At 45.2% G+C, this 27,020-nt stretch overlaps 2 protein-coding genes across 2 annotated transcripts; one reads left to right on the forward strand and one right to left on the reverse strand.

Moving 5' to 3' along the window:
- Positions 1-174: 174 nt before the first annotated feature.
- Positions 175-4,939, reverse strand: LOC116196994 (ABC transporter G family member 11-like). Its single transcript, XM_031526975.1, has 9 exons — positions 4,501-4,939; positions 4,069-4,148; positions 3,689-3,881; positions 2,640-2,929; positions 2,135-2,221; positions 1,932-2,051; positions 1,312-1,521; positions 1,142-1,228; positions 175-987 (listed from the first exon to the last, which is right to left on the reverse strand). The coding sequence occupies exons 1-9, from the start codon at positions 4,901-4,903 to the stop codon at positions 325-327; spliced, it is 2,133 nt and encodes a 710-aa protein (XP_031382835.1). The 5' UTR covers positions 4,904-4,939; the 3' UTR covers positions 175-324.
- A 5,312-nt stretch (positions 4,940-10,251) lies between these two features.
- LOC116193932 (ABC transporter G family member 11-like) lies at positions 10,252-26,836 on the forward strand. Its single transcript, XM_031522673.1, has 6 exons — positions 10,252-10,500; positions 24,903-24,964; positions 25,409-25,532; positions 25,685-25,771; positions 25,919-25,923; positions 26,422-26,836. Exons 1-6 carry the CDS (start codon positions 10,252-10,254, stop codon positions 26,834-26,836), a joined length of 942 nt encoding a protein of 313 aa, XP_031378533.1.
- Positions 26,837-27,020: the final 184 nt, after the last annotated feature.

A 27,020-nucleotide genomic window follows, 5' to 3' on the forward strand; every position in this document is an offset into this window, starting at 1 on the left:
TCAATCCTTCCCATGATATACAACGTATATATATATGGTAGAGTAAGCACGCATGATCAGACCCCGGCTCGAGAATGTAGGTGCCCCAGGAAAAATCCGTTGAGAAAATATATGATTTTTTGTCAAAATCGCTCTAGAATTATGCTGATATAAGCCTTTCTAGAAGCATGTCGATGAGTGTATAAAAGATCTTAATGCAACTAAAAAATAGAATTACAATTAAGTCCAGTTATGGATATTAACTTATCATTCAGCTTACTGGAATCAAATTAGGCTGCAAGACTCTCCATCACAGATTATGATCTCTTTGCAATCGAAAAAACATTAGGCTGCAGGACTCTCCATAACTTGAGTAGCTTGCTTTGGTGTCCCTGCCATAAGAGCAGCCATTTTGAGCTTTACAATTTCGTTCAACTTGATTATTGCAAAGAACAAGAGCCTGTAAAAAACAAGCATTCCCAGCAGTACCCACAGATCTACCCACTTCGAATAACTCTCAATCTGGAAGTAATCTTGTAGAATCTGCTTGCCGCCTACCATGTGTTGCCCTGCGCCATCGAGTTGGATCTGAAATTCTAGACCCTCAAACTCGTTCTTGCATAACCCCTGGTAGGCATACCTATGGAGGGCGATGTAGTATATCGGATACTTCCAGAGTGGTTTCGGGATGTCCTTTGGCAATCTATAGATGCCAGCTCCCAAAATCATCAGGCCTTGGACTCCGGTTGCAGCAATGATACCCATCAAGAAGTTCGGGACAATGCTGGCAATAACCATCATCATGCCCTCGACCGCCATCATGCTGGTAAACAGCAGCCAAAGAAAGTACAGAAAGCATCCGATGCCCTCATGCATCCCGGTGAGGTAGTATATTATCGTTCCTGAAACAACTGAAAGAAACAAAATGTATGGAATGGAAGAGATTGCATTGGCCACGACGAATGCACTGGTTCTGTAGTGTCCGTTCAATCGCTCTCCGATATACACCTGAGTCCAACGAGAACAGTTCGAACAAGGTAGGCATGACAATCGTAACACCAAACTAACCGATGATTGAAGAATTAGGGTGAAATCCAAGCATTTGCGAAGGGACGACTTTGATTGATCAAGCGAATACGAAAGCGTACACTACACTACGTACCTTCATGTCCTCCACAAAAGAAGGGAAACCACCAACTGCCATGTAATTTAAGAATGCAGATATGAACATGATCAACGATCCTCTTGCCTATCAATATTTTCAGAAACAATATCGATTAAGCAATATATTGATTACAGAGATTAATCATATCTATAATGAAGAGGGCAGACCTGAATCGACTCATAAGCAAATCCAACTTTATAATATTGGGTGCCCATGCTCAGAGCTATCGCGAGGTAGATGACCCCGCGAAACATGTAGTAGCCTTTGTCCCTGTACATGTTCACCGAAGATCTCCTTGTCAAGACAGAACACTGAGTTAAGAAGCTTGCCTTGCTCCCTTGCTCCTCCACTTTTAGTCTTCCATGACCCTTAGCACCCTAATCAATGAATCAAAACGTGTTCATGGACGAATCGATGCAAGGATCAAAACTTTGTCATTATTATCCGTGAATTAGGCTCACGAATGGAAATCCAACATCCCCACTTTTCTTAATACTCCAGGCTTCAATACATTTTGAAATCGAGAAATTTCTACTGGAGCGGGTGCTAGGCCTAGTATTTCCGGCAATTGGAATGGCTTTCTTTTCTCTTCATGAAACATGGCATTGAAAGTCTCTACTGAGCTGAGACAAAGACGGGCTTTCAAGAATGTAGAGGAGGTAGGATGGGCAGTTATAGTCAGAAGGTGCCCCTGTTTTATCAGGGTAGGGGTTAAATAAATTACAAGGTTAATCTATAAGCATGGAAAGAAATAAGGTTTAGTTTCATTAACCTTTATGTCAATTACCTGCTTACAAATCTCGGCAACTTGGCGGACAACTTCCAGGTAGTACGGAGATGACCTGTACAATCTTCTGAGGGTCTCAATAGCTTCCTCCACGGACACTTCTAGACCCTCTTCGACATCCTAATTAAGTAAAAAATGGTAAAGTTATATCCATTTTTTGAATTCAAGCATATATAAGAAAAGCTCTGTTGTTGGTGTCTTACCATTGCAAAATCCTTATTTATGGTTTTGAGGAAATGGTCGGATGGATTCTGAAGAATCGGACAAGGGAACCCAGCAGAAGCGAAAAACTGTGGATACCAAACATTTAAGCAAGATGTCATGAGAAGTTTGAGATATCTTAAGACAAGAATGTCGACTATATAGCTGAGATATGTGAATTCACATGCTAGCTAGAAAAAGGAAATGAATGGATTATACGACATATATCTTTCAAAACCGAACCATGCCAGTTGGGTTGACCCCATCTAAACTAGGAACCGACTACTATGGTTGTCTGACAGTGTGGTAGATTGGATCTGGTCGACAGATCTATGGTGGAACTAGATTGATCTACCAAGCCATGAGCAGGGTTGATGCAACATAATATCTGGTTAATCTTGAAAACGGTACCAGCTGTAGAGGGAAGTTCAGTTTTCGCAAAAGGAGGATGCAGTAGAAATTCTAGCAGAATTCAATTTCGCCGATCTCCAGGTGCAAAATAATCACCTCGTTTGCTGAAGATGCTGGACCGAAGTAAATGGCTTTACCACAGGACAGAAGGCAGAGGTAATCAAAGAGTTGGAAAACTTCAGTGCTAGGCTGATGAATGGAAGCAATGATCGTCCTTCTGATTCCATCACTCTTGTGATTCAAGGCTGCAATCCTTTTCATGACATAATACGAGGCTGCACTGTCTAGTCCACTGGTCGACTCGTCGAGGAACAACAGCTTCGGATGGGTCAAGATTTCTAAGCAAATGCTGACTCTTCGCTTTTGCCCGCTGCTTAATCCCTTACCTGTAAATGAAAGATTAATGAAAAGAAGGACGTCTCTTCCGTTCACGTTCCAAACTTATAGCCTTTAGCTAGATGGATCGTTGGATAAATTTTGTTGGATAAATTTTCAAATAAAATGAATCTAATTCGTAGTTAAGCACATATGTAATCCAATGGGTTACTGGGCCTTTATCTTATATTAAGAACCCCAATTTTCTTTTCCCAGCTGGCGCGGGCCAAATTGTCCTTTCTCCCATCACCACTTTTTCTCCAACATCCCGCCCTCACGTGGTGTCGTGTCGTCTTACACAAGCCACGTGACCTAAACCAATCGACGGGACCACACGACTTAATCACACCTACCCTCACTTCGAAGTCCCGACATCGGACACAACGGGTGCCTGCTCGAGGCGCACGTTTCGCTTACACTCGAACCTAAGGGTCACATGGACACCCGCATACGCGCACGTTATGTGCACTTCACGACACGAAGGCGCCCTACACGCCCAGGATTGTAACCATGGGTTCTGATACCAATTGGATAAATTTTCAAATAAAATGAGTCTAATTCGTAATTGAGCCTATATGTAATCCAAAAACTTAAATCAATAATTTACTGAGTCCTTATCTTATATTAAGAGTCCCAATTTTCTTTTCCCAGCCGGTGTAGGACAAATTGTCCTTTCTCCCATCACCACTTTTTCTCCAATAATTTCAAATGAAGCACCTTTATCATCAAATTATTGATGCCTCTAAGAAAATCTGTCACCGGATTTCTACCTACAGGACCCCACGAGCTGCCAATTATGGTGTCCATGGCGTCTTTTAGCCCCATTTCTCGGATGGTGCCATCGGCCCTCTCTCTCTTCTCTGCATTGGACATGGACGCCGGGAGCTGGAGCTGTGCCGAATAATGAATTGCTTCTCGCACAGTCAGGGTTGTGACTAGTGTCTCATCCTGTGTCACATAGGCCTGGGCATATTGCAGATTTACCATCAGAGAAGTGAAGACAATGAGATCAAGGGACCAGAAAATAACTATAATGAATGATCGGTGTTTTACGGAAAAGTCTCATGGTAATGATCAGCAAAAATAACTAGTTTCTTTCCCTTTAATAATTGTTAATTAGTGAATTTTATATCGCCAAATATTTTCTCACCGAAGTTCCGTATGCCAAAGCCTGCTTTTGGCCATTGATGAGGATATCTCCCGTCTTGTTTATCTTCATGCTTAATCTTCCTGCGCAGTAGATCCCCAACTTAATTAGGATTATGAAGGCAATATTAAACTGAAGATTGAGCTTGAATAGGGAAGAAAGACAAGCAATTTATTGTTTCTCCTTTTGAAAAAATCAACTTACTTTGTTAAGCCACAGTGGTGGAGTAGTATCAACTGGAAATCCATTGTGACAAGTGCAAGTTAAATCTGTGACTTTATACTCCAGTTATAGACTGCTACGGGGTTATGAGAGGCTTCCTTTTATGGATTTGGATTCTACTCGATATATATAGAGTCGAATGAAACAACTTACAATTTACGTCATGACCTACAACACAACATGTACAAATATCTTTTGTATGCATTTATATACCTGCCAAAGCATCAAGAAGAGTGGTTTTCCCACAACCGGAAGGACCCATGATGGCCAAGAGCTCACCAGGTCGGGCATAGCCCGTCAGCCCTTGAAGTATAGGCTTATCACTCGCGCCCCCTACATTTGGCACCGTCACCCACAGGTCCTCCCATGTTATGTACACCCCATTCCTAATATTCAGATCATGATCGTCATGCCCTGGATATTCTTTTCTTTGGGCTTCTGGAAAGCTCTCGATTTCAAGGCATGAACTCGGTTCACTTCTCCTTAGACTTAACCTCGATGAGTCTTGGTTCATCAGATTGAGGAGAGAAGCCATTTGGATGGATGTATAGAGGGAGAGGGAGATATATGAGGCTTGAAGTATGAGCTCCAAATTACGAGACTGCAGTCTGCACATACAAAGGACATGTATCTGGTGTCAAGCTACCACTTGCTGGACCACCTATGCTGTGAGATCTGATATATTTTGTTTTTTTTTAATGTCAAATAGCATACATACACCTACACTGACATACTTATTTATTTATATATATATATTTATTGCTGAAGCAAAAAAAAATAAAAAAAGGATGGAGGCATGGGTTCCACATGCCCCAAATTCTTCCCCCATTTCCACCGCCTTTCATTTCATCTCACTTGTTCCTCACACGTGAGTCAACTAGCTGTCAGGTTTTGCTCCCATCTTCCTCCAACCTTTTCTTCTTTCTACCACCCTGACCCGCTCTTCCTCCAGTGGTCTCCAATCTCTCTCTCTCTCTCTCTTCTATCCCGATCAGCTCAGCAAAATCAGCCCCCAATTTGACCAAAAACATATTATATTCGATGCAAGGGGCCGTGTAACTTATGGGCTGAAGGAAAAATTGATTAAGGGCCTTGTGGGTTAAGAGGTCTTCTCCCAAACTATATAGCCCGGTTATGTACATATACATACTCTTATATGCATGTGTATCCATAATGTCGGGTTCCACAAAAAACTAAAATCCATGTGCTGGCTGTTCGACGCAACATATACGTACAGAACCTATCACAGAACCGTTGATTCCGCAAAATACCGGAACTACGACCTTCAATCCCTATTGATTCTTCGAATACCAAGGAATATGTATCAAATTCATTGATTCAATCAATGCCGAATTTGGAAAATTAGAGAAAATATTTTCTCGAAATTTTATTCAAAACAACAATTGTCTTAACCCTAGGGTTTTACAAAACTTAAATAGGAATTAAAACGCCTAAATTACACGAAAAACATAAATTTTTTCTAAAATTACAAAAATGCTCAAATAATATAAAAATGCCCGTTTGAGACCCTAAATGATAGAATTCGGTCTAAATCTCATCTTTTCACAGCCAAAGGCTGTGAGTTGTGCTCCGGAAACCGTTTCCCTCAAAACAGGGTTGTTAGAACCTGTCTTTCTCAAGGTACCGATTTGTCACGTCTTCTGCCGTATCATTCTCCCCTGGGCGGAGAGAATTCGTCCTCGAATCGTCATCATCTGAGCTATCACCTGCGTAAGGAATCAGATGTTTCATATCGTCTGAACTATCACCCTCATCATTCTCCTCATGTTTTAGCACAACACAAAGCAATATTTTGTCGTGTTCATCCTTCCATCATCTGCCACACTTCAGTCTCAAGTGGCGGAACACTATGTCCTTAGTGAAAAGTGGGACCTGGGTATTCTCTGTTGCCCACTTCACTTTATCCCTAATCAGCATTAGGGTTGCAATTCGGACAAGAACGTCCTGAATTCTGAGGCCTTCTTTTGGCACAACATCTAAGAAGTTAGGGGAGTCGGTCAAATCCTCTGAGATGTGGGTCAACAAGAATACCCCATAATTTCTTATTTCTTCATAGGTCTTATGCTTTAGGCGAGGAACAAACTCCTTCCAGTCATAATCCTCAACCTCAAATCTCATCAGAATTTGTACAAAGGCTGCCCTCTGATTCTGATTAAAGCCTAGTACTCGGAAGGATCGTCCTTCGCCTTCCATCAGAGGGGGCGGCTCTCCACTTTCAACTCAAGCTCTCTTCCTGTAAGGCCTCTTTCCAGGTTGAGGACCAGGTGCAGCAGCTTTACCATCAGATAACTCAGCCTCATAGTCATCGTCCTCATTGTTTGAACTCACGTCTTCAAGGCCAGTGAGGTCGTCATCTTCGACAGAGACCATCTGTTTTCGGCTCCTCTTTCCTTTATCTAGAGCATTAAACTCCTCAGTTTTATGCTCTTCGTATCTTCTTTCAACAACTCTTCCCAATAACTTGTTCTATTTGTATTGGCTGGGGTAGATTTGCTCTCCTCAGCTGCCTTCTGTGCTTCTTCTTCGGCTGCGGCCTCAACTTCGTCAATATGTTCAAAATTAGCCTCCTTGAAAGCCTTCAAAAAACTCTCATCCTCGTCATCATCAACTTTTGTTTCTTCCGGGCGTGCATGGTCCCGGTCAACTAGTCGATCTATAGCAGCCTCATCGTAGTGTATTTGATGGGATTTTCTAGCTTCATCATTTTCATCAGGAAATAGCTCCTTCCACCCCTATCTTATAATATAATCTAATTCCTCTTCATCTCCTTTCTTCAGCCACGCCAGATTGGGCACCTCATCTCCTGTCACAATCTCTTCCTCCTCATCGAACTCGGGCTCTCCATCGCCTCCCGCTACAAAAACTAAGTCATCAGACGAATCCTCGTCCACCGTTGCTAGCCAATCTAGAAACTCCTCCGACTGCAAGTCCCCTTGAAATTCGGGAATAGTATTCCTAAGGCCCGTCTCCCATCGTTTCTGGTCTATTTTTGCGGTCGGCAACCGATCTCTCCTACAATCCATTCCAGCATACTCAGTCTCTTCCCCTTCAGAATATGAATCATACTCATCATCCTCCAAGTCCGCAGTCGGATTAGGGACTCGGCCGTGCCTCGGGTTGACCTCCTGTCGGGCCTCCATTAGCGCTCCCATCCTCTCGACTAGGCCATCCACAACCACGTCCAGCCTACGCTCCAACGCCACCCCTAGCCGGGTATCCATGATCTGCTCGATCCTCCAATCCAATTCGTCCTCCTCCGCAGCACGACGTTGATTAATCGCTCTTCGAGATGGCATCACTGATCCAAGAACAAACCTGGCTTTGACCAACTGATGCAGCTTCACGCACAAAACATGTCACAGAACTGTTGATTACGCAGAATACCGGAAGTACGACCTTCAATCCTTATTGATTCTTCGAATACCAGGGAATAGGCATCAAATTTGCTAATTCAATCAATGACGAATTTGGGAAAATTGAGAAATATTCTCTCGAAATTTTATTCAAAACAACAACTGTCTTAACCCTAGGGCTTTACAAAGCTTAAAAAGGAATTAAAACGCCTAAATTATACGAAAGACATAAACTTTTCCTAAAATTACAAAAATGTCTAAATAATATAAAAATGCCTGTTTGAGACCCTAAATGATAGAATTCGGTCTAAATCTCGTCTTTCACAGCCAAAGGCTGTGAGTTGTGCTCCGGAGATCGTTTTTCTCGAAACAAGGTTGTCAGAAACTGTTTTTCTCGAGATACCAATTTTTCACGTCTTCTGCCGCATCATTCAATAAAGTTCAGAGCTTTCGTGCTATTTGCCCATTCTCGGATTCGATTTGAGTTGGATGCTAATTTCCTAGGAATTCAAAGAATCAATAGGGATTGAAGGTCATAGTTTTGGTAATCTGCGGAATCAACAGGTTGTGACAGGTTTGTTTGTGTGTACACTGCATCACTATTTCGTGGGGTGCTGGCGTTTATTATATAAGATGCTCGAATAATGATTGATGAGCAGACGACTGATCGGCTCGGTCTTTGGCCTGCCCCAGAGTTTTGGCTTCTTCTTGGAGCTTCACCAATCTTCAGGAAAAAAAGAAGCCACTTCTTTGAGTATATAATCCGTGACGTTTCCCTCCTCCTAGACTATCTTTAATCTGAGTACATGTCACAAGTTAATAACGTGGATAGTGTAATCCTAGAAAAGGTAGACAAACACACATGCATCTTTCACCGTCTTAGTCTCTCGACATTAATGATACCTTTGCTGTGGTAGGTGGGAGAGAGTGATGAACTAAGCCATATTCTTATCCTGGTGAAAGATGACCAACTGCCACTTTCCGAACCCTCCACAGATCTGATTTCTTCCTGCGATTAATTGATATCGGTGTCAGTGATATGTCCTGGAGCCGATTTATGTATTTTGGATAATTCCTTTTATGGCAATGAAATTTATTCTATTATTCATATATTGTCTATATTTATTAGAATAAAGTCTTTATGGTATTTTGAATGCTTCATGAGTTAAAAATATGAGTGACAAAGTGATTCAGTAAGAATATATTTAAACTGTTCACGATCGTAAGAGATTTAACTGGACATACAAAAACTCGTATAGGCATGTGTATCCATAATGTCGGGTTTCACAAAATGTAAATAAGATGCAGTCGGTGAAGGCGTCCGCAGCTGACTCAATGTCCCTGAGGCACGGTATGGCCCTGTTCTTGGTGTTGTTTAATATAGATGCCAAGTGCCGCTAGCTCCCCGGCGACCAGAGAGGAAGAAACCCATAATTAAATTTAGTTGGCTAGCTCCATTTCCTCCAAAAATTTAAAATAATTAAAAAATAATAATTTTAAAATGAAACACCAAATGCATCATTGGCTAGCTAGATGGATTTTGAATTTTCCCCGTTCCTGAAAAATGATGATAGGCGAGAACTTATTGGTTGTATTTCGAGAATGACTGAAAATATAATGGAAGGAATTTATGCCTTTTCCTACTACCGCGAATTCAATTTCTCATATCACATCAATCCTTCCTATGGTATACAACGTATATACATGGTAGAGTAAGCACGCATGATCAGGCCCCGGCTTGAGAATGTAGGTGTCCCAGGAAAAATCCGTTGAGCCAATATATGATTTTGTGTCAAATCACGCTCCAGAATCATGTTGATATAAGCCTTACTTGAAGTTTGTCGATAAGTGTATATTGATGTAGAATTGACAAAAAAGTAATTATTAGTTATATCTGACGTGAGATGAAGTTACAGTAAGCAATGCCATCGAACTATATAAAAGATCTTAATGCAACTAAAAAATAGAATTACAATCAAGTCCTGTTATGGATATTAACTTATCATTCAGCTTACTGGAATAAAATTAGGCTGCAGGACTCTCCATAACTTGAATAGCTTGCTTTGGTGTCACTGCCATAAGAGCAGCCATTTTGGGCTTTACAATTTCGTTCAACTTGATAATTGCAAAGAACAAGAGCCTTTAAAAAACAAGCATTCCCAGCAGTACCCACAGATCTACCCACTTCGAATATCTCTCCATCTGGAAATAATCTCGTAGAATCTGCTCACCGCCTACCATGTGTTGCCCTGCGCCATCGTGTTGGATCTGAAATTCTAGACCCTCAAACTCGTCCCTTTAGGGACCGATTTGTAGCGAGGTGTATCTTTTAGGGATCAAATTGTGAATTTTGTCTATTTGGAGAATGTCGATCGTCACGTTTCTCACGGGTTATTGGCATGCGTGGTGCGGGTACATTGGGTCTTTCATGTCCACTGATGTTAATTTCGCATATAAATAAGTGATAGTCCATTTAAAATACAACCTAGATTCACTTCCCCAAGCTAGCTAGTTATATCTCATGGCTTCTCTTCTCAGTCTTATGAACCTGAGCTCGTCGAGATTTAACCTCAGCAGTCGAGTCCGAAGTATGCGGTTAGAAATCGAGAGCTCCCGAGAGCTAGACACGAGTGGAATAATTAGTAGGGGCTCGGGTGATGTAGAGAACGAGAGTGGTGGGGTGTACATAACTTGGGAGGACCTGGGGGTGACTGTATCGAATGGAAGAAAGGGGTCCAAACCCATACTTCAAGGATTAACAGGTTATGCCCGACCGGGTGAGCTCTTGGCCATAATGGGTCCATCAGGATGCGGCAAATCAACTCTTCTGGATGCTTTGGCAAGTTGATTGCATGCATTCAATCTAATACAAATAATAATTTTGTACGTCGCAGATTGTTATTTGATAATGTTACTTATGTAACCAGTGTAATATCTAACAGGAACGCTAAACCATTAACAGTGTCAGCACCCAATTTTGGTCCACCGGCTCCAGAGGGGCAAATTCGTCATTTTGCCACCCGTGAGGGAAGTATTTTCGATTAATTACTCGAGTATTCACCACCTTTTGCAAATAGCAAATTTTCTTATTTTAACCCCAATTTTATGATTTTTTCAAAAATAATGCTATTTGGGACGTTTTCGAATTTCGCGTACGTTGACGTCAATTTTCAAAATTCGGGACAAAATTCGAGATTGAAAATAATTTCATCGCATGATGTCGATCATTGAATTTTTCTGAACGTGATGGCGGTCTCGAATTATTTTTCCGACGTTCGATCGAGAAGATGGAATCTTCAATTTGTACACGCGTCAATTTCGAAAAAAAAAAAAAAAAAGATGGTCACGGTCAGAAGTCAGTGACTTCTGACCGCTGCTTCTCCTTCATCATTTCTTTTCCTGTTCTTCTTCTTCCTCTTTTCTTCATTTTCATTTTCTTTTCTTTTCTTCTTCTTCTTCTTCCTTGCAGGGACGTCTCCCGACCCGTGACCTCTGTGCCGATTGAACCCAAGCCTGCCAACTCCTCTGCGCACGCGACTTCTCTGCACACGCCAACGATTTCCGACACGCGAACGCCAACTCTCTCTCGCTCTCTCTCTCTCTCTCTCTCGGTTTTTTCGGGAAAAAACCGAAGCTCACAAAAAAATTTGGGGAGAGCTCACAGACGAACAACACCCGGAAACTCTCAGCTCACCGATTCTCTCCCTCAGCTCGTTCGGACAATCCGCCCTTAGCTCCCGGACACGGACCCCTCAGCCAGGCTCTCTCGCTCTCTCGGCAGCTCACAGTTCGGCCGGGAGTTCACGAAAAAAATCCCTCAACTCACACGCGGTCTCCCATAGCTCAAGGCCCGCAGCTCGATTTTTCGCGGAAACCCGGAGCCCGTTCGGTCCGGACGCTCGCAGCTCCCGATCTCGAACCCCCGCAATTCGGATCCCGGTTCTCACGCCTCCCTCCGCACATTCTCCGGCTTTCCCTCACCTCGGCTCCCTCAGCTACCCGTTCGGCCCTCAACTCACCCGAGCTGCCACCCGAGCCGCCCCGAACCGCCTCCCTTCTTCTCCTTCGTTTCATTATTTTTGCTAACCGTCGGCTCCTCCTCTCCGGGCCAGCACAGGTAGCCACCCAACCGCCCAGCAGCCCAGCCATTCGGTCCGACCCAGCGGTAGCCGTCCAGCCCGGCCCAGCAACAATCCCGTTCGGCACGGCCCGACCCACCGACGGCCCAGTCCAGCACCCAACAACCCAATCGGCCCAGTCCAAATCTCAAGGGCCCAGTCCGGCCCAATTCTCCCTCAGCAGCCCAACTCCCCGGCGAATTCTTAATTTTTTTTTATTTTTTTTATTTACAGAATCACCCCTCAACTTCCCGAACTAGGTAAATCTCCGACTTAGTGGCATGTTTAGGGCTCCGATTCTGAATATTAATGCTTGCTTGGACGAATATGATGTGAAATGAGCGTTATTGGGTCGTGTGGGTGATCGGATTTGTTGCGAACTCGATTTTACGAACTTTTCATTTTGTCTCATTTCAGTCCAGAGGACGCATTTTTATTTTTCTAGATCTGTCCCAAATTTTAAAATTCCTTTCAGCCAAGTCCCAGTCATTTGTACCATTTCCCATTCAGTCCTGGAATTTTTCGAATTTTTCAAGCACTCCAAGGAACTTTTCAAGTTGTTTCAATTTAGTCCCGGGGTCATTTTCGCCTTTTTTCAGATCAGCCCTGAATTTTGAATTATTTCGGTTCAAGTCCCGGTCATTTTAATATCTTCAAATCAGTCCCTGAACTTTTCGAAAATTTTAAATCAGTCCCTGAACTTTTCGGAATCTCCAGATCAGTCCTGAACCTTTCGGAATTTTTAAATCAGTCCCTAAACGTTTTGCAATTTTCAAATCAGTCCCTGAATTTTTCGGAATTTTCACATTAGTCCCTGAACTTTTCGAATTTTCACTTCAGTCCCTGAGCTTTTCGGAATTTGCAGACCAGTCCTTTAACTTTTCGGAATTTTCAAATCAGTCCTGAACATTTTCCAAAGACATCCAGCCCTTTCCTACTTGGATCACCGACCGACAGCGTGTGTGCCATGTTTAAATATTTCATTCTTGTAATTATATGTATACGGCATGACAACGTGTGCGCTTTGCATGATTTTTCGCTTTCCATGAATCGGTGCCGTTTTATCGATTTCGTTAATATCGTGTTTGCGTGTATGTTTGTATGTGTTTATCATGATCATGGCGGCACCGGTTATGTAAATTTGTATGTTCGCCGTGCTTGATGTGGTGATATGCTCTTGATCTGTGCTTAAAATGCTTTATCGTTTAAAGAAACCTCACGTGAATCGGGTTAATCATGCAAACTCGACCTAAAATTAATTTTTAAATCCTAAGGCGATCGGGAATTAGGATTCGCATCGGACGGTTCATCAATGATCGGCTCGACGGTCCGAAACCCGAATATTTAGAGCATTTGGCAAAACATTAATTAATTTAATCAATAATTTCACTAACGGGGTAATTGGACGTTCACACGATTAATTAATTCACTTGGCCCTAATAATTTTGTACGAATTGGTAATAAACCGGTAACACGCGTCGATAGGTTGCAAACATGCGTTGGTGCCCTTCTCAAAACTTGCAAAATTTATAAAACTCGAGACACGTAGTTCGATGTGACATGGATGTCTAGGAAGGACTTGCGCGTCTTGACTCGAGGCCTCACCTGATTTCAGGAAACTCAGGTCTGGACGTGGAAGTTCTTCTTAGATCACTTCCGGATAGATTAACCGATCTTTTGGCTCTTTTAGGGTTCTTGACAACCCTGGAAGGTCCAGGGGATCGGTTAGCGCCGGTCACAGGCCGAGGTGGCCCGCACCGCGTAATCTCTCTTTCCCGAAAACAATTTTTATCTTAAGGGCAAAATCGTCTATTTGCAACCTAGCGACACCCCCCTAGGGTTAGAATAAGAGAAACATGCGGTATCAGGGTAGGGATGGGCTACCTATCTAGGCGCAGGTTCATCTGCATAGCCCGCCCTATCCGACCGATGAGTTTTTGTTATTCTAGCATAGTCTCGGGTAGTTAGTTCGGGTGGATTAGCTCAAAATACGAATACCGAATTAATTGCATACTCGGCTAAGACAAAATGGGCAATAGTGGGATAGGCACTAGGTTTTAGGATGTACAGGCGGAATCAATGTTTGGTAATAACCTGTAACAACCGTAGTGTCACAACATAGAACAACCCTAAAAATAACCCACAAACACAAGGCTTGACAACAGACGTCACGTACGTCAGGTCCTCATAAAATAATGCCAAATGCGAAATACCTTCCCGAGGCGATCCTTGATCGATTCACACCTTGTACCTACTTTGTTTGTTTTAGGGTAGGATTTGTATGCCAAGATACCCCGGTTAATAATCGGTTAATTCATGTAAATTCGGCAATAACAAAATCCCGTTGTTTGCTTATTCATGCCCGTTTTGTTACATTCTTGCACTTGTTTTGTTATGCGGATCGAGCTCGATCCCTTAGGATGCGACCCATAGGGGATCCAACGCCCCACCGTAGATCACGGGGTCTACCCCCCCTAACACTGAGCGCATCTTAATTTCAATTCCGGTCTTTTCAAACCACACGGTGAGCACGAGTGGAATAATAACCGAACGCGATTCGACCGGGATTCAGTTGCTGTAATTTGTATTTTATTTATTTGAGAGGACAATGTAAGGATTTATGTTGTACATTTATTCATGTAAGAATCCCGGTCGGAGAGTGGACGGTTGGAGTGTTTCTTCGAATTTACGGTGTCAAAACGCGTAAGATGAGCGGAACTTAATTAAGCGGTAATTAAATAAAAAATGGCAAGCCTAGACAAGCTAGAGTACCGATAGGGCATGCGAGATATAGGCTCGCATGTAACAGAACCCCCGAATTCGGAACCTCAGGTTTCGCAGACCATATGCCTTAGCAATTAGGTGTACCCCGTACCCCTAGACCCGGGTAACTTGCCGACCCTCGACCTTCGGGTCGTAAAATGGCAAGTGGCGACTCCTTCTCACGTGCGTTCGTCGCGCGTCCCCGGGAAGGTGGACACTCCCAAGCCGCGTTGCATAGGCGCGCGCACGCGTGCCCCGACGAGATGAAATTCGGGTGCGCACAGCTTGGCGACTCCCCTGGGGATGCTTAGAGGGTTCGGGCTCGTTCCTGCTTGCTTTGTTTGCTTGTTTATTTACCGCTTTCCGCAATTTTTCGCTTATCTACTTGATGCACTTTTATTTTCCGCACACGCATTGCATATCATACTAGCTTCTAGGTACCTATGGGTCGCGTCCCACGACCGGTAATAGGAGCATAGGTTAGATAGGGGTTCGAAGTAGGGGTACGGCGCGCAGTTCGACTGCCGCTTAGGCCTTGAAAAGAATCTCGCTCGGTTTCAAGGAATTGACACCCTTGAGTCGGGAGCCCCCATCCCTACGTAGCACGGTCCCCGTAGTACTAAAACCATGCATTCTGCAGGAGCTCCATGCCATACTCCAACCCAGCTCCGACAAACATTCCACCATGTCGGCCTGCGTGCCACTTGAGTCTTTTCTATTTCAAGAGTGATGTACCTTGTAATTGTACTAAGCCGTGGGCATTTACTTTCTTCGCACACATGCATCATTCGTTTTACAAAATTAGGGTGTCATTCATATGGACGAATCCTAAGTCGGTCTTCCTTTCGTCTTAGTAAGAGACGCCTTGCTCGGCCTCTTGTTCGTGCCTCGACAAAGTCCGTCAACACACGAGGGTCCCACTGAATCTCCGCAAACCAAGACCGGCACACTTGCCAGGACATCCCCCACTTCAGGCACAACCACCATAGTCGACCTCACCAACCACATGATCGATTACCTTCGCCGATAAGCTGCTGAGAAAGATGAGGAACTGGTCGACCAACCACGACCTTAGAGGGAGCTCGCTGAGACCCACTACACAAATTCAATGCCGCGCTCGCTCGAACTTCGAATGTGGTGGAAGATCGACTTAGGGCTTTATTTTACAAAATTTACATTGTACTTTGAACCTTTTGAGACAATGTGAATGATGGCATTAGTTTTGGAAAATTCACGCATCGCACGCACCCTACTTATTTACCGTTTTGCATAACAACTAACATCTCACCATGCAAGTGAGTGAAGTCCTTCTTCGCAGGTAGACCAATCACGACTTTCACGGCAAGGCAAGCCGTGGCCCGAGGACCGATCCACCTTCCTTGGCAAAGCTAGCTTCTCACTAACCCCGCGCAACTAAGCGTCATCGCGTGATTGCAAACACGTCTCTTCGCGTAACTAAGCACATCTACCAACACAATCGAGTGCGTCCTTTCGCGTCGTGCGAGCATGCCTCCACCTTACCCATGCACACACCCCAGCACGCTCGCACGACGCCTATCAGGCTAGTTCGATCCCCTGTACTCTTGCGATAAAATTGCGAACATAGTTTGCTCCTTCCTCGTTCCCCTTTCCCATTGCAGGAAATAACCGACAAGAAGGCAATCTGAATCCCGAACGACCACAATCGAGACAGGAAGCACTTCTCTGCTACTTCCGTGAACTCCAAACACTGAAGAACGACCATCCCTCCACGAAAGACCACAGGCGACAGCTCCAACGAACATAGCATGTCCCAGCCCACCCGCCACGGGGCTTCTAACCCATTCACATTGCCGATCGAAGATTGGGCCCAACCCACCCTCCGCTATGGCCATCGACTTGCTACTGGGGTAACACACATTCTCCTTCAAGCTCTTTTACATTTATTCGCATTTCCAAACAAGCTCTCGGCATGAACGAACCATTCAAGGGGCACTTGAAGAATCTCGAAGACGCCCTATTAGTTCTGTCGGACCTGTTCGACTCGCATGTCCCAATGGGACTCGGCTCCTCGAGTTTTCCCTAGGACGGCTGCGCAGACCAATCCGCAATCAGGGAAAGTACAACTATGCGATTCCCAGTCACAGTCTAACTGCTCCAGCGTGGCGATGACCAGACTCCCGAAATTGAGTGTCCCCCACGCGCGGCACCCCATGGGTCGTGCGCTGGATGAGGGAATTTCTCATGGGTCCACCTTACATTTCTTACCACATATTTCACCGTATAATCACCTAATACATCATCTTCTTTGTCATCATTTACAGGGGCACGACGGCTACAAGCGAAGAGCGATACACGGGTTCACACCTCCGCGAGAACTCCTATCGGGTCTCTCTCCTTATACTCCGACAGGAAAGAGGCTTGATGAGGAAGTACCCCCTTTTTAACAAGGTCGAAGACAAAAACGACTGGGTGAGCCACATGCTATCAACCCAACCATCTCAGTCGATAGCAAGCATGGCCCTCGAAGCAAAGCACGTACGCCGACTTCAAGAGCACTTATCCTCCTAGGGGTACCCTCCACAGGAACGACAAAACTCGGTCAGGAGCGGCGTTCGACGCAGACCACGAAGACCAGGGCATCCGCGGTCAACACTCATGCCGGGGCAACCTTGGTCACCTGTACCCCAGGGCAAATCTTGTTTTCCTTTTAGAGGACAGGGGAAATCATTTGTAAAGTTTGCAAGGACGAGCAGCACGAAGTTCGGCTTTCGAATATCCAGGAGCCAAACCTCTATGAAAGGCCAGACATCACGAAATAGGGCAAGGCACACCAAAGCGACCACGCAATGTAAAGTCGAGGAGTTTCCAACAAATACACGGGGCACAAAACAAACCCCAACTGCAAGAAAAACAGAGCGAAAAGAAGCGGGAAAAACCCGCCAATGAAGATAGAGAGAAAAGACGCGGAAAAAACCCGCCAATGAACAAAACAAAGCACCGCCGAGATATAAAACTGCGGCACTGCCAATTCGAAGAAGAAATCAACAAACTCCGACAAAAAGGGGAGCAGCAGACGTAACTCCTCGACGAAGACATAACACAATGCACTCGGAGGTCGAATCTTTCAAACCTTTCGTCCTTGCAAACTCGAGAAACAAAATAATCAAGCCCACTAGGTCGAAAACCCTTCGGGGCGACCTAGGCAAAAGCTAGGGCAAAGAGAGGCGCGGCTGAAAATCCCGAGGCGGGCAGTCGTGGCAAAAGGAGAGCGAATCCCCTTTAGGTTGAGAGGTACGGCCCCGAGGTGGGTAACCGTAACAAAAGGAGAGTAAAATGAGAGATAAACAAAACAGTCACCCTAGGCTCTCGCAAACTGCGCAGACCAGGGATCCCCAAGGAAAATGACCAGGTTATCTACTCCAACATGATCCCCGATCGGCTCTCCTACACGACTCAAGTGTCAAAGGCGGATTCTTTCTCAAGCACAGCGGGCGACCAAGCACGCAATCCAAGCAGTTCAAGACAGCCAACACCAACCGAAGGACGGAAGAGAAAGGGGGTACATGTCGCTGCAGGGCGTGAACCCATGTATCCTTTTGGCTCGGGACAGCGTGCTTCCTAAGCTTTCTCTTTTCTCTTTGTCATTGCATAACTCCAAACGGGTCATAGCCACCCTACAACCGGCTACCACGAAGCCAAAATCCTAGACACTCATCTCCGGGAGTCAAGTCATAAACACTTTGGAAATGAATAGATTGAGGTCTAACCAAATTTGCACATAAATCCCCAGGCGGGTCACAAACGCAGCCGCCCTACGGTACCCTGACGAGAAGGGTCCTAAGCCGACGGGCGCGTCGAATAATAGACAGAGCCGCTAGGGCATCATTGAGAATGTCTCGATATGCTCGTGCATGGCCAACAGGAGCCTTGGAGGCCTCGCATTGATGCCTTCGAAAATGGGATCTCATTCGCATCGCCAAAGCAAAAATTCTCTACGGGTCGCCCAGGCGACCCGAAACTAAAGAACATGCGTCACGAGCACATCTTTTTACCTGTGTTTACAAATCGCTAGTAATCCCATGACTTACTAATGATGACAGGATTACAGGTAAAACAAATGCGGAAACCACGACGGACTCTGATTCCCCATCCCTCGAGGTACGTGGGCACTTCGTCTAGAACTTGAGCCCTTCATCGCAAGACCGGGGCATCCCCAGCAAATTACAATCGCCCCTGCGACAGAGCCGGCACCCGGCAGAGCAACGAGCAACCGCCCTAGTGGCGAGGCCGGCCTCCGGCAGATCAGCACATTTGGGGTAGCATTAGCCCTGCACATTCAGCGTACACCACCGTTCACACTACTAATAGAAAGTGGTGCTCATCTCTGCGGGAGTGCCACGTGCAATCCTTACTCTCCACCGAGACAAGATGCGTCTTGGTCCCGAGAGTTAGTCCAACCCACAGCCCTGCTTCACTATGGCAACATTCACAAGCAACAGCATCCCCGATGAATACAGTGATCAGACCATTCCTGCCAAGAACGTGACACAAGTCACCCAGCACGCGTCCAATCACGTGACAAACTGCAAGCCACCCCTACCACTGCACCATCCCAACAAAGCCATGACCCAATGCCAAGCGCCCCTTTTCGGCGTCCCGCGCCATTCCTTGACACTAGTCGTTGCTTTTGCATTCCCTGCATTTTCGCATCATGCCCATCTTTACTGCTTTCCGGACTTCGTGTCCAGGACTCCGTGTCCATCTTTACTGCTTTTCGGACTCCGCGTCCAGGACTCCGTGTCCATCTTTATTGCCTTCCGGACTCCGCGTCCAGGACTCCGTGTCCATCTTTACTGCTTTTCGGACTCCGCGTCCAGGACTCCGTGTCCATCTTTACTGCTTTTTCGGACTCCGTGTCCATCTTTATTGCTTTTCGGACTCCGCGTCCATCTTTACTGCTTTTCGGACTCCGCGTCCAGGACTCCGTGTCCATCTTTACTGCTTTTCGGATTCCGCGTCTAGGACTCCGTGTCCATCTTTACTACTTTTCGGACTCCGCGTCCAGGACTCCGTGTCCATCTTTATTGCTTTTCGGACTCCGCGTCCAGGACTCTGTGTCCATCTTTACTGCTTTTCGGACTCCACGTCCATCTTTACTGCTTTTCGGACTCCGCGTCCAGGACTCCGTGTCCATCTTTACTGCTTTTCGGACTACGCGTCCATCTTTACTGCTTTTCGGACTCCGCGTCCAGGACTCCGTGTCCATCTTTACTGCTTTTCGGACCCCGCGTCCATCTTTACAGCTTTTCGGACTCCGTGTCCAGGACTCCGCGTCCATCTTTACAGCTTTTCGGACTACGTGTCCAGGACTCCGCGTCCATCTTTACAGCTTTTCGGACTCCGTGTCCAGGACTCCGCGTCCATCTTTACCGCTTTTCGGACTCCGTGTCCAGGACTCCGCGTCCATCTTTACAGCTTTTCGGACTCCGTGTCCAGGACTCCGCGTCCATCTTTACAGCTTTTCGGACTCCCGTCCAAGACTTCGTGTCCATCTTTACTGCTTTCCGGACTTCGCGTCCAGGACTTCGTGTCCATCTTTACTGCTTTTCGGACTCCGTGTCCACCTTTACTGCTTTTCGGACTCCGTGTCCACCTTTACTGTTTTTCGGACTTCGCATCCAGGACTTCGTGTCCACCTTTACTGCTTTCCGGACTTCGCGTCCAGGACTTCGTGTCCATCTTTACTGCTGTCCGGACTTCGCGTCCAGGACTTCATGTCCATTTTTACTGCGTTTCGGACTCCGAGTCTCATCATTACTTTTATGCAGGGTCGAGCTCCATCGACATTTTTATGCAGGGCCGAGTCCCGTCTTCACTTTTCTACAGGGCCGAGTCCCATCATTACTATTCTGCAGGGTCCATGCACTTGCATAATTCCTTCACGCACATCCAAAACAAGAGAACAAGTGGCTACTAGGAGGGAGTCAAGACAGTCGCCGGGACCGAACGGGGTGCTTCTCATAGTCTTTGGCTGCACCCTCTATCCGAGCACGCAACCAAAGAGGGGCAAGCTGTCAGCACCCAATTTTGGTCCACCGGCTCCAGAGGGGCAAATTCGTCATTTTGCCACCCGTGAGGGAAGTATTTTCGATTAATTACTCGAGTATTCACCACCTTTTGCAAATAGCAAATTTTCTTATTTTAACCCCAATTTTATGATTTTTTCAAAAATAATGCTATTTGGGACGTTTTCGAATTTCGCGTACGTTGACTTCAATTTTCAAAATTCGAGACAAAATTCGAGATTGAAAATAATTTCATCGCATGATATCGATCATTGAATTTTTCTGAACGTGATGGCGGTCTCGAATTATTTTTCCGACGTTCGATCGAGAAGACGGAATCTTCAATTTGTACACGCGTCAATTTCGAAAAAAAAAAAAAAAAAAGATGGTCACGGTCAGAAGTCAGTGACTTCTGACCGCTGCTTCTCCTTCATCATTTCATTTCCTGTTCTTCTTCTTCCTCTTTTCTTCATTTTCATTTTCTTTTCTTTTCTTCTTCTTCTTCTTCCTTGCAGGGACGTCTCCCGACCCGTGACCTCTGTGCCGATTGAACCCAAGCCTGCCAACTCCTCTGCGCACGCGACTTCTCTGCACACGCCAACGAATTCCGACACGCGAACGCCAACTCTCTCTCGCTCTCTCTCTCTCTCTCTCTCTCGGTTTTTTCGGGAAAAAACCGAAGCTCACAAAAAAATTTGGGGAGAGCTCACAGACGAACAACACCCGGAAACTCTCAGCTCACCGATTCTCTCCCTCAGCTCGTTCGGACGATCCGCCCTCAGCTCCCGGACACGAACCCCTCAGCCAGGCTCTCTCGCTCTCTCGGCAGCTCACAGTTCGGCCGGGAGTTCACGAAAAAAATCCCTCAACTCACACGCGGTCTCCCATAGCTCACGGCCCGCAGCTCGATTTTTCGCGGAAACCCGGAGCCCGTTCGGTCCGGACGCTCGCAGCTCCCGATCTCGAACCCCCGCAATTCGGATCCCGGTTCTCACGCCTCCCTCCGCACATTCTCCGGCTTTCCCTCACCTCGGCTCCCTCAGCTCCCCGTTCGGCCCTCAGCTCACCCGAGCTGCCACCCGAGCCGCCCCGAACCGCCTCCCTTCTTCTCCTTCGTTTCATTATTTTGCTAACCGTCGGCTCCTCCTCTCCGGGCCAGCACAGGTAGCCACCCAACCGCCCAGCAGCCCAGCCATTCGGTCCGACCCAGCGGTAGCCGTCCAGCCCGGCCCAGCAACAATCCCGTTCGGCACGGCCCGACCCACCGACGGCCCAGTCCAGCACCCAACAACCCAATCGGCCCAGTCCAAATCTCAAGGGCCCAGTCCGGCCCAATTCTCCCTCAGCAGCCCAACTCCCCGGCGAATTCTTATTTTTTTTTTTATTTTTTTTATTTACAGAATCACCCCTCAACTTCCGGAACTAGGTAAATCTCCGACTTAGTGGCATGTTTAGGGCTCCGATTCTGAATATTAATGCTTGCTTGGACGAATATGATGTGAAATGAGCGTTATTGGGTCGTGTGGGTGATCGGATTTGTTGCGAACTCGATTTTACGAACTTTTCATTTTGTCTCATTTCAATCCAGAGGACGCATTTTTATTTTTCTAGATCTGTCCCAAATTTTAAAATTCCTTTCAGCCAAGTCCCAGTCATTTGTACCATTTCCCATTCAGTCCTGGAATTTTTCGAATTTTTCAAGCACTCCAAGGAACTTTTCAAGTTGTTTCAATTTAGTCCCGGGGTCATTTTCGCCTTTTTTCAGATCAGCCCTGAATTTTGAATTATTTCGGTTCAAGTCCCGGTCATTTTAATATCTTCAAATCAGTCCCTGAACTTTTCGAAAATTTTAAATCAGTCCCTGAACTTTTCGGAATCTCCAGATCAGTCCTGAACCTTTCGGAATTTTTAAATCAGTCCCTAAACTTTTTGCAATTTTCAAATCAGTCCCTGAATTTTTCGGAATTTTCACATTAGTCCCTGAACTTTTCTAATTTTCACATCAGTCCCTGAGCTTTTCGGAATTTTCAGACCAGTCCTTTAACTTTTCGGAATTTTCAAATCAATCCTGAACATTTTCCAAAGACATCCAGCCCTTTCCTACTTGGATCACCGACCGACAGCGTGTGTGCCATGTTTAAATATTTCATTCTTGTAATTATATGTATACGGCATGACAACGTGTGTGCTTTGCATGATTTTTCGCTTTCCATGAATCGGTGCCGTTTTATCGATTTCGTTGATATCGTGTTTGCGTGTATGTTTGTATGTGTTTATCATGATCATGGCGGCACCGGTTATGTAAATTTGTATGTTCGCCGTGCTTGATGTGGTGATATGCTCTTGATCTGTACTTAAAATGCTTTAACGTTTAAAGAAACCTCACGTGAATCGGGTTAATCATGCAAACTCGACCTAAAATTAATTTTTAAATCCTAAGGCGATCGGGAATTAGGATTCGCATCGGACGGTCCATCAATGATCGGCTCGACGGTCCGAAACCCGAATATTTAGAGCATTTGGCAAAACATTAATTAATTTAATCAATAATTTCACTAACGGGGTAATTGGACGTTCACACGATTAATTAATTCACTTGGCCCTAATAATTTTGTACGAATTGGTAATAAACCGGTAACACGCGTCGATAGGTTGCAAACATGCGTTGGTGCCCTTCTCAAAACTTGCAAATTTTATAAAACTCGAGACACGTAGTTCGATGTGACATGGATGTCTAGGAAGGACTTGCGCGTCTTGACTCGAGGCCTCACCTGATTTCAGGAAACTCAGGTCTGGACGTGGAAGTTCTTCTTAGATCACTTCCGGATAGATTAACCGATCTTTTGGCTCTTTTAGGATTCTTGACAACCTTGGAAGGTCCAGGGGATCGGTTAGCGCCGGTCACAGGCCGAGGTGGCCCGCACCGCGTAATCTCTCTTTCCCGAAAACAATTTTTATCTTAAGGGCAAAATCGTCTATTTGCAACCTAGCGACACCCCCCTAGGGTTAGAATAAGAGAAACATGCGGTATCAGGGTAGGGATGGGCTACCTATCTAGGCGCAGGTTCATCTGCATAGCCCGCCCTATCCGACCGATGAGTTTTTGTTATTCTAGCATAGTCTCGGGTAGTTAGTTCGGGTGGATTAGCTCAAAATACGAATACCGAATTAATTGCATACTCGGCTAAGACAAAATGGGCAATAGTGGGATAGGCACTAGGTTTTAGGATGTACAGGCGGAATCAATGTTTGGTAATAACCTGTAACAACCGTAGTGTCACAACATAGAACAACCCTAAAAATAACTCACAAACACAAGGCTTGACAACAGACGTCACGTACGTCAGGTCCTCATAAAATAATGCCAAATGCGAAATACCTTCCCGAGGCGATCCTTGATCGATTCACACCTTGTACCTACTTTGTTTGTTTTAGGGTAGGATTTGTATGCCAAGATACCCCGGTTAATAATCGGTTAATTCATGTAAATTCGGCAATAACAAAATCCCGTTGTTTGCTTATTCATGCCCGTTTTGTTACATTCTTGCACTTGTTTTGTTATGCGGATCGAGCTCGATCCCTTAGGATGCGACCCATAGGGGATCCAACGCCCCACCGTAGATCACGGGGTCTACCCCCCCAACACTGAGCGCATCTTAATTTCAATTCCGGTCTTTTCAAACCACACGGTGAGCACGAGTGGAATAATAACCGAACGCGATTCGACCGGGATTCAGTTGCTGTAATTTGTATTTTATTTATTTGAGAGGACAATGTAAGGATTTATGTTGTACATTTATTCATGTAAGAATCCCGGTCGGAGAGTGGACGGTTGGAGTGTTTCTTCGAATTTACGGTGTCAAAACGCGTAAGATGAGCGGAACTTAATTAAGCGGTAATTAAATAAAAAATGGTAAGCCTAGACAAGCTAGAGTACCGATAGGGCATGCGAGATATAGGCTCGCATGTAACAGAACCCCCGAATTCGGAACCTCAGGTTTCGCAGACCATATGCCTTAGCAATTAGGTGTACCCCGTACCCCTAGACCCGGGTAACTTGCCGGCCCTCGACTTTCGGGTCGTAAAATGGCAAGTGGCGACTCCTTCTCACGTGCGTCCGTCGCGCGTCCCCGGGAAGGTGGACACTCCCAAGCCGCGTTGCATAGGCGCGCGCACGCGTGCCCCGACGAGATGAAATTCGGGTGCGCACAAACAGGGACTTCGATATGGTAAGTTTTTGCAGTGGATTACTCGAATTTTCCTAATAGAATTGGCTTTAGAGCTGTCATTTCATACTATTTTTCTTTTGTCAGGATATCGAGAAAGGTCTGGGATCATACATATCCGCCGATGAAGCTATCAACACCCTAACAAGGTCATATCAAACATCGGCACACCTCCAAGCAGTTCAAAGAAAAGTAGCGGAAATTTTGAAGCAGGTGATTAAATTTTAAGACAGAACTCGAAAATGACGTACAATTCCATGCCCCTTCAGTTATTGAATCCTTCACTATTTACCACGCAACGTACCAGAATATACCATTACTCCCACAGCAATCCTCATAATCATGTTGCCCGGGGAGCCCGTGATTCGAACCTGTTCGTGATTATGCACGTGGATCTGATTGAATTTGTGAAATAAGAAACTCTATCTTCCGCTAATTACATATATATCGATCAGTGAAATGCACCAATTTTATTTGAGGACTTCCGATTAACATGGACGGCATGGCAGTGTATAGCAAGCTGAGGATCGGGGAATGCCGGAGGAGTGAAGACTTGCAGACTTCTTGACTCAATGTTCCATCCTTACGAGAAGGTCTTGTTTGAATATGTACCGAGACAAGGGCTACTACTGGTTGCGCCTGGCTATTTATATGACCCTAACTGCGGGTCTCGGTTCCCTATTTTATGACATTGGATCTACTTATGGTTCGATTCAGGTAGGTGTAGATGCATGTTGGGTTTATACAATGCTGCTTAGACCCAACAAGGAAAATCCTTTTTTTTTTTTGTTAATTTCTTAATAAGAAATATTCACTTTTAAGTTACACTGGTAGTGTTAATCAAATTTTTTGGACATATAAAATTGCAGGCGAGAGGAGCACTAATCATGTTCGTAGCTTCATTCCTCACTTTCATGTCAATCGGTGGATTCCCATCTTTTGTGGAGGACATGAATGTACGCCCCTTCAATTCATTTCAACCATCAATTTCAAAATGAGAAAATTACAACATGTGTCCATAAAATTTACTCTTTTTTTTTTTAAAGGGAGTTCTAAAAGTAATTTAACGATAACGAGTCTTAAATGTTTGTTATACGATATAGTTTTGGTAGGTGTGGTTGTGGCCATCGATAAGGCCCTACAGTCCCCTCCTTACCTCAATTTTCCTTCCCCAAAAAATTATCCCTTGTTGGGTTAAGTGGTTGCCGTGAGTAGGGGAGTCCCTGGCAGGGCTCGACCCTCGGCAACCACCTAGCTCGACAAAGAGCTAGTGGTCGTTCCATTAAACTACTTTTTTTTTTTAAAAAAAAAGGAAAATTTGATTGAAAATTATCATGGGTTAATCAATGGTCAATTAGAACAAAACTAATGGCGTAAAGTCTACATATACAAATCCATAGCGACAATTATGGATTGAACCAAAAGGCATTTAGCAAAAACATTTAGGGCTCGGTTTTGTAAAGTTAAAACTTTTTATGACTCACCTTCAAAAATCAGTAAAATTTTAGGACCATTGCTATAATTTTTGCATTTTTAGAATTTTATGTATATCTCACTGTCAATTCTTATATTCTCTGAATACATATTTAAATCAAGTTTTTGGAAGGGAAAGATTGAATGGTCACTACGGAGCCAGTGCATTCGTCGTGAGCAACACATTTGCATCCGCGCCATATCTATTTTTGATTTCGCTCATTCCAGGAGTCATCTCGTGCTACCTTCTAGGACTTCAAAAGGGACTCGACCACTACGTGTGCTACATGTTAGTGCTGTTCGCGTGCATGATGCTCGTCGAGAGCCTAATGATGATCGTGGCAAGCCTCGTCCCGAACTACTTGATGGGTATAATCGTGGGAGCAGGAACTCAAGGACTGATGATAATGGGCGAAGGCTTCTTCAGATTGCCTGATGACCTCCTAGGACCCTTCTGGAGGTATCCACTATACTACATCTCCTTCCATAGATACGCATACCAGGGCGTGTTCAAGAACGAGTTCGATGGATTGGTGATCCCGAGCTAACCTGGATGTCGAGGGGGGACGATCAACGGTGATCAAATTCTGAGGGATATATGGGAGGTCAATATGGGCCACTCGAAGTGGGTCGATCTCGGGGTATTGCTAGGGATGATTGTTGCTTATAGGCTCATTCTCTAGGGCATTATCAAGACTAATGAAGTAGTTCGGCCCAGCGGGGGGCCTTTGT

Source organism: Punica granatum, chromosome 2 (genome assembly GCF_007655135.1).
Source record: "Punica granatum isolate Tunisia-2019 chromosome 2, ASM765513v2, whole genome shotgun sequence".
Lineage (NCBI taxonomy): Eukaryota > Viridiplantae > Streptophyta > Magnoliopsida > Myrtales > Lythraceae > Punica > Punica granatum.

Coding starts and splice junctions, on each gene's coding strand:
- LOC116196994 (XM_031526975.1), bottom strand. CDS start 4,903: ATGTGCAGACTGCAGTCTCGTAATTTGGAGCTCATACTTCAAGCCTCA. Junction 1,522..1,931: donor TTGCCGAGATTTGTAAGCAG/GTAATTGACATA, acceptor TTCATTGATTAG/GGTGCTAAGGGTCATGGAAG. Junction 988..1,141: donor CTTTTGTGGAGGACATGAAG/GTACGTAGTGTA, acceptor CGTTGGACTCAG/GTGTATATCGGAGAGCGATT.
- LOC116193932 (XM_031522673.1), top strand. CDS start 10,252: ATGCGGTTAGAAATCGAGAGCTCCCGAGAGCTAGACACGAGTGGAATA. Junction 10,501..24,902: donor CAACTCTTCTGGATGCTTTG/GCAAGTTGATTG, acceptor TTCTTTTGTCAG/GATATCGAGAAAGGTCTGGG. Junction 24,965..25,408: donor GCTATCAACACCCTAACAAG/GTCATATCAAAC, acceptor CCTTACGAGAAG/GTCTTGTTTGAATATGTACC.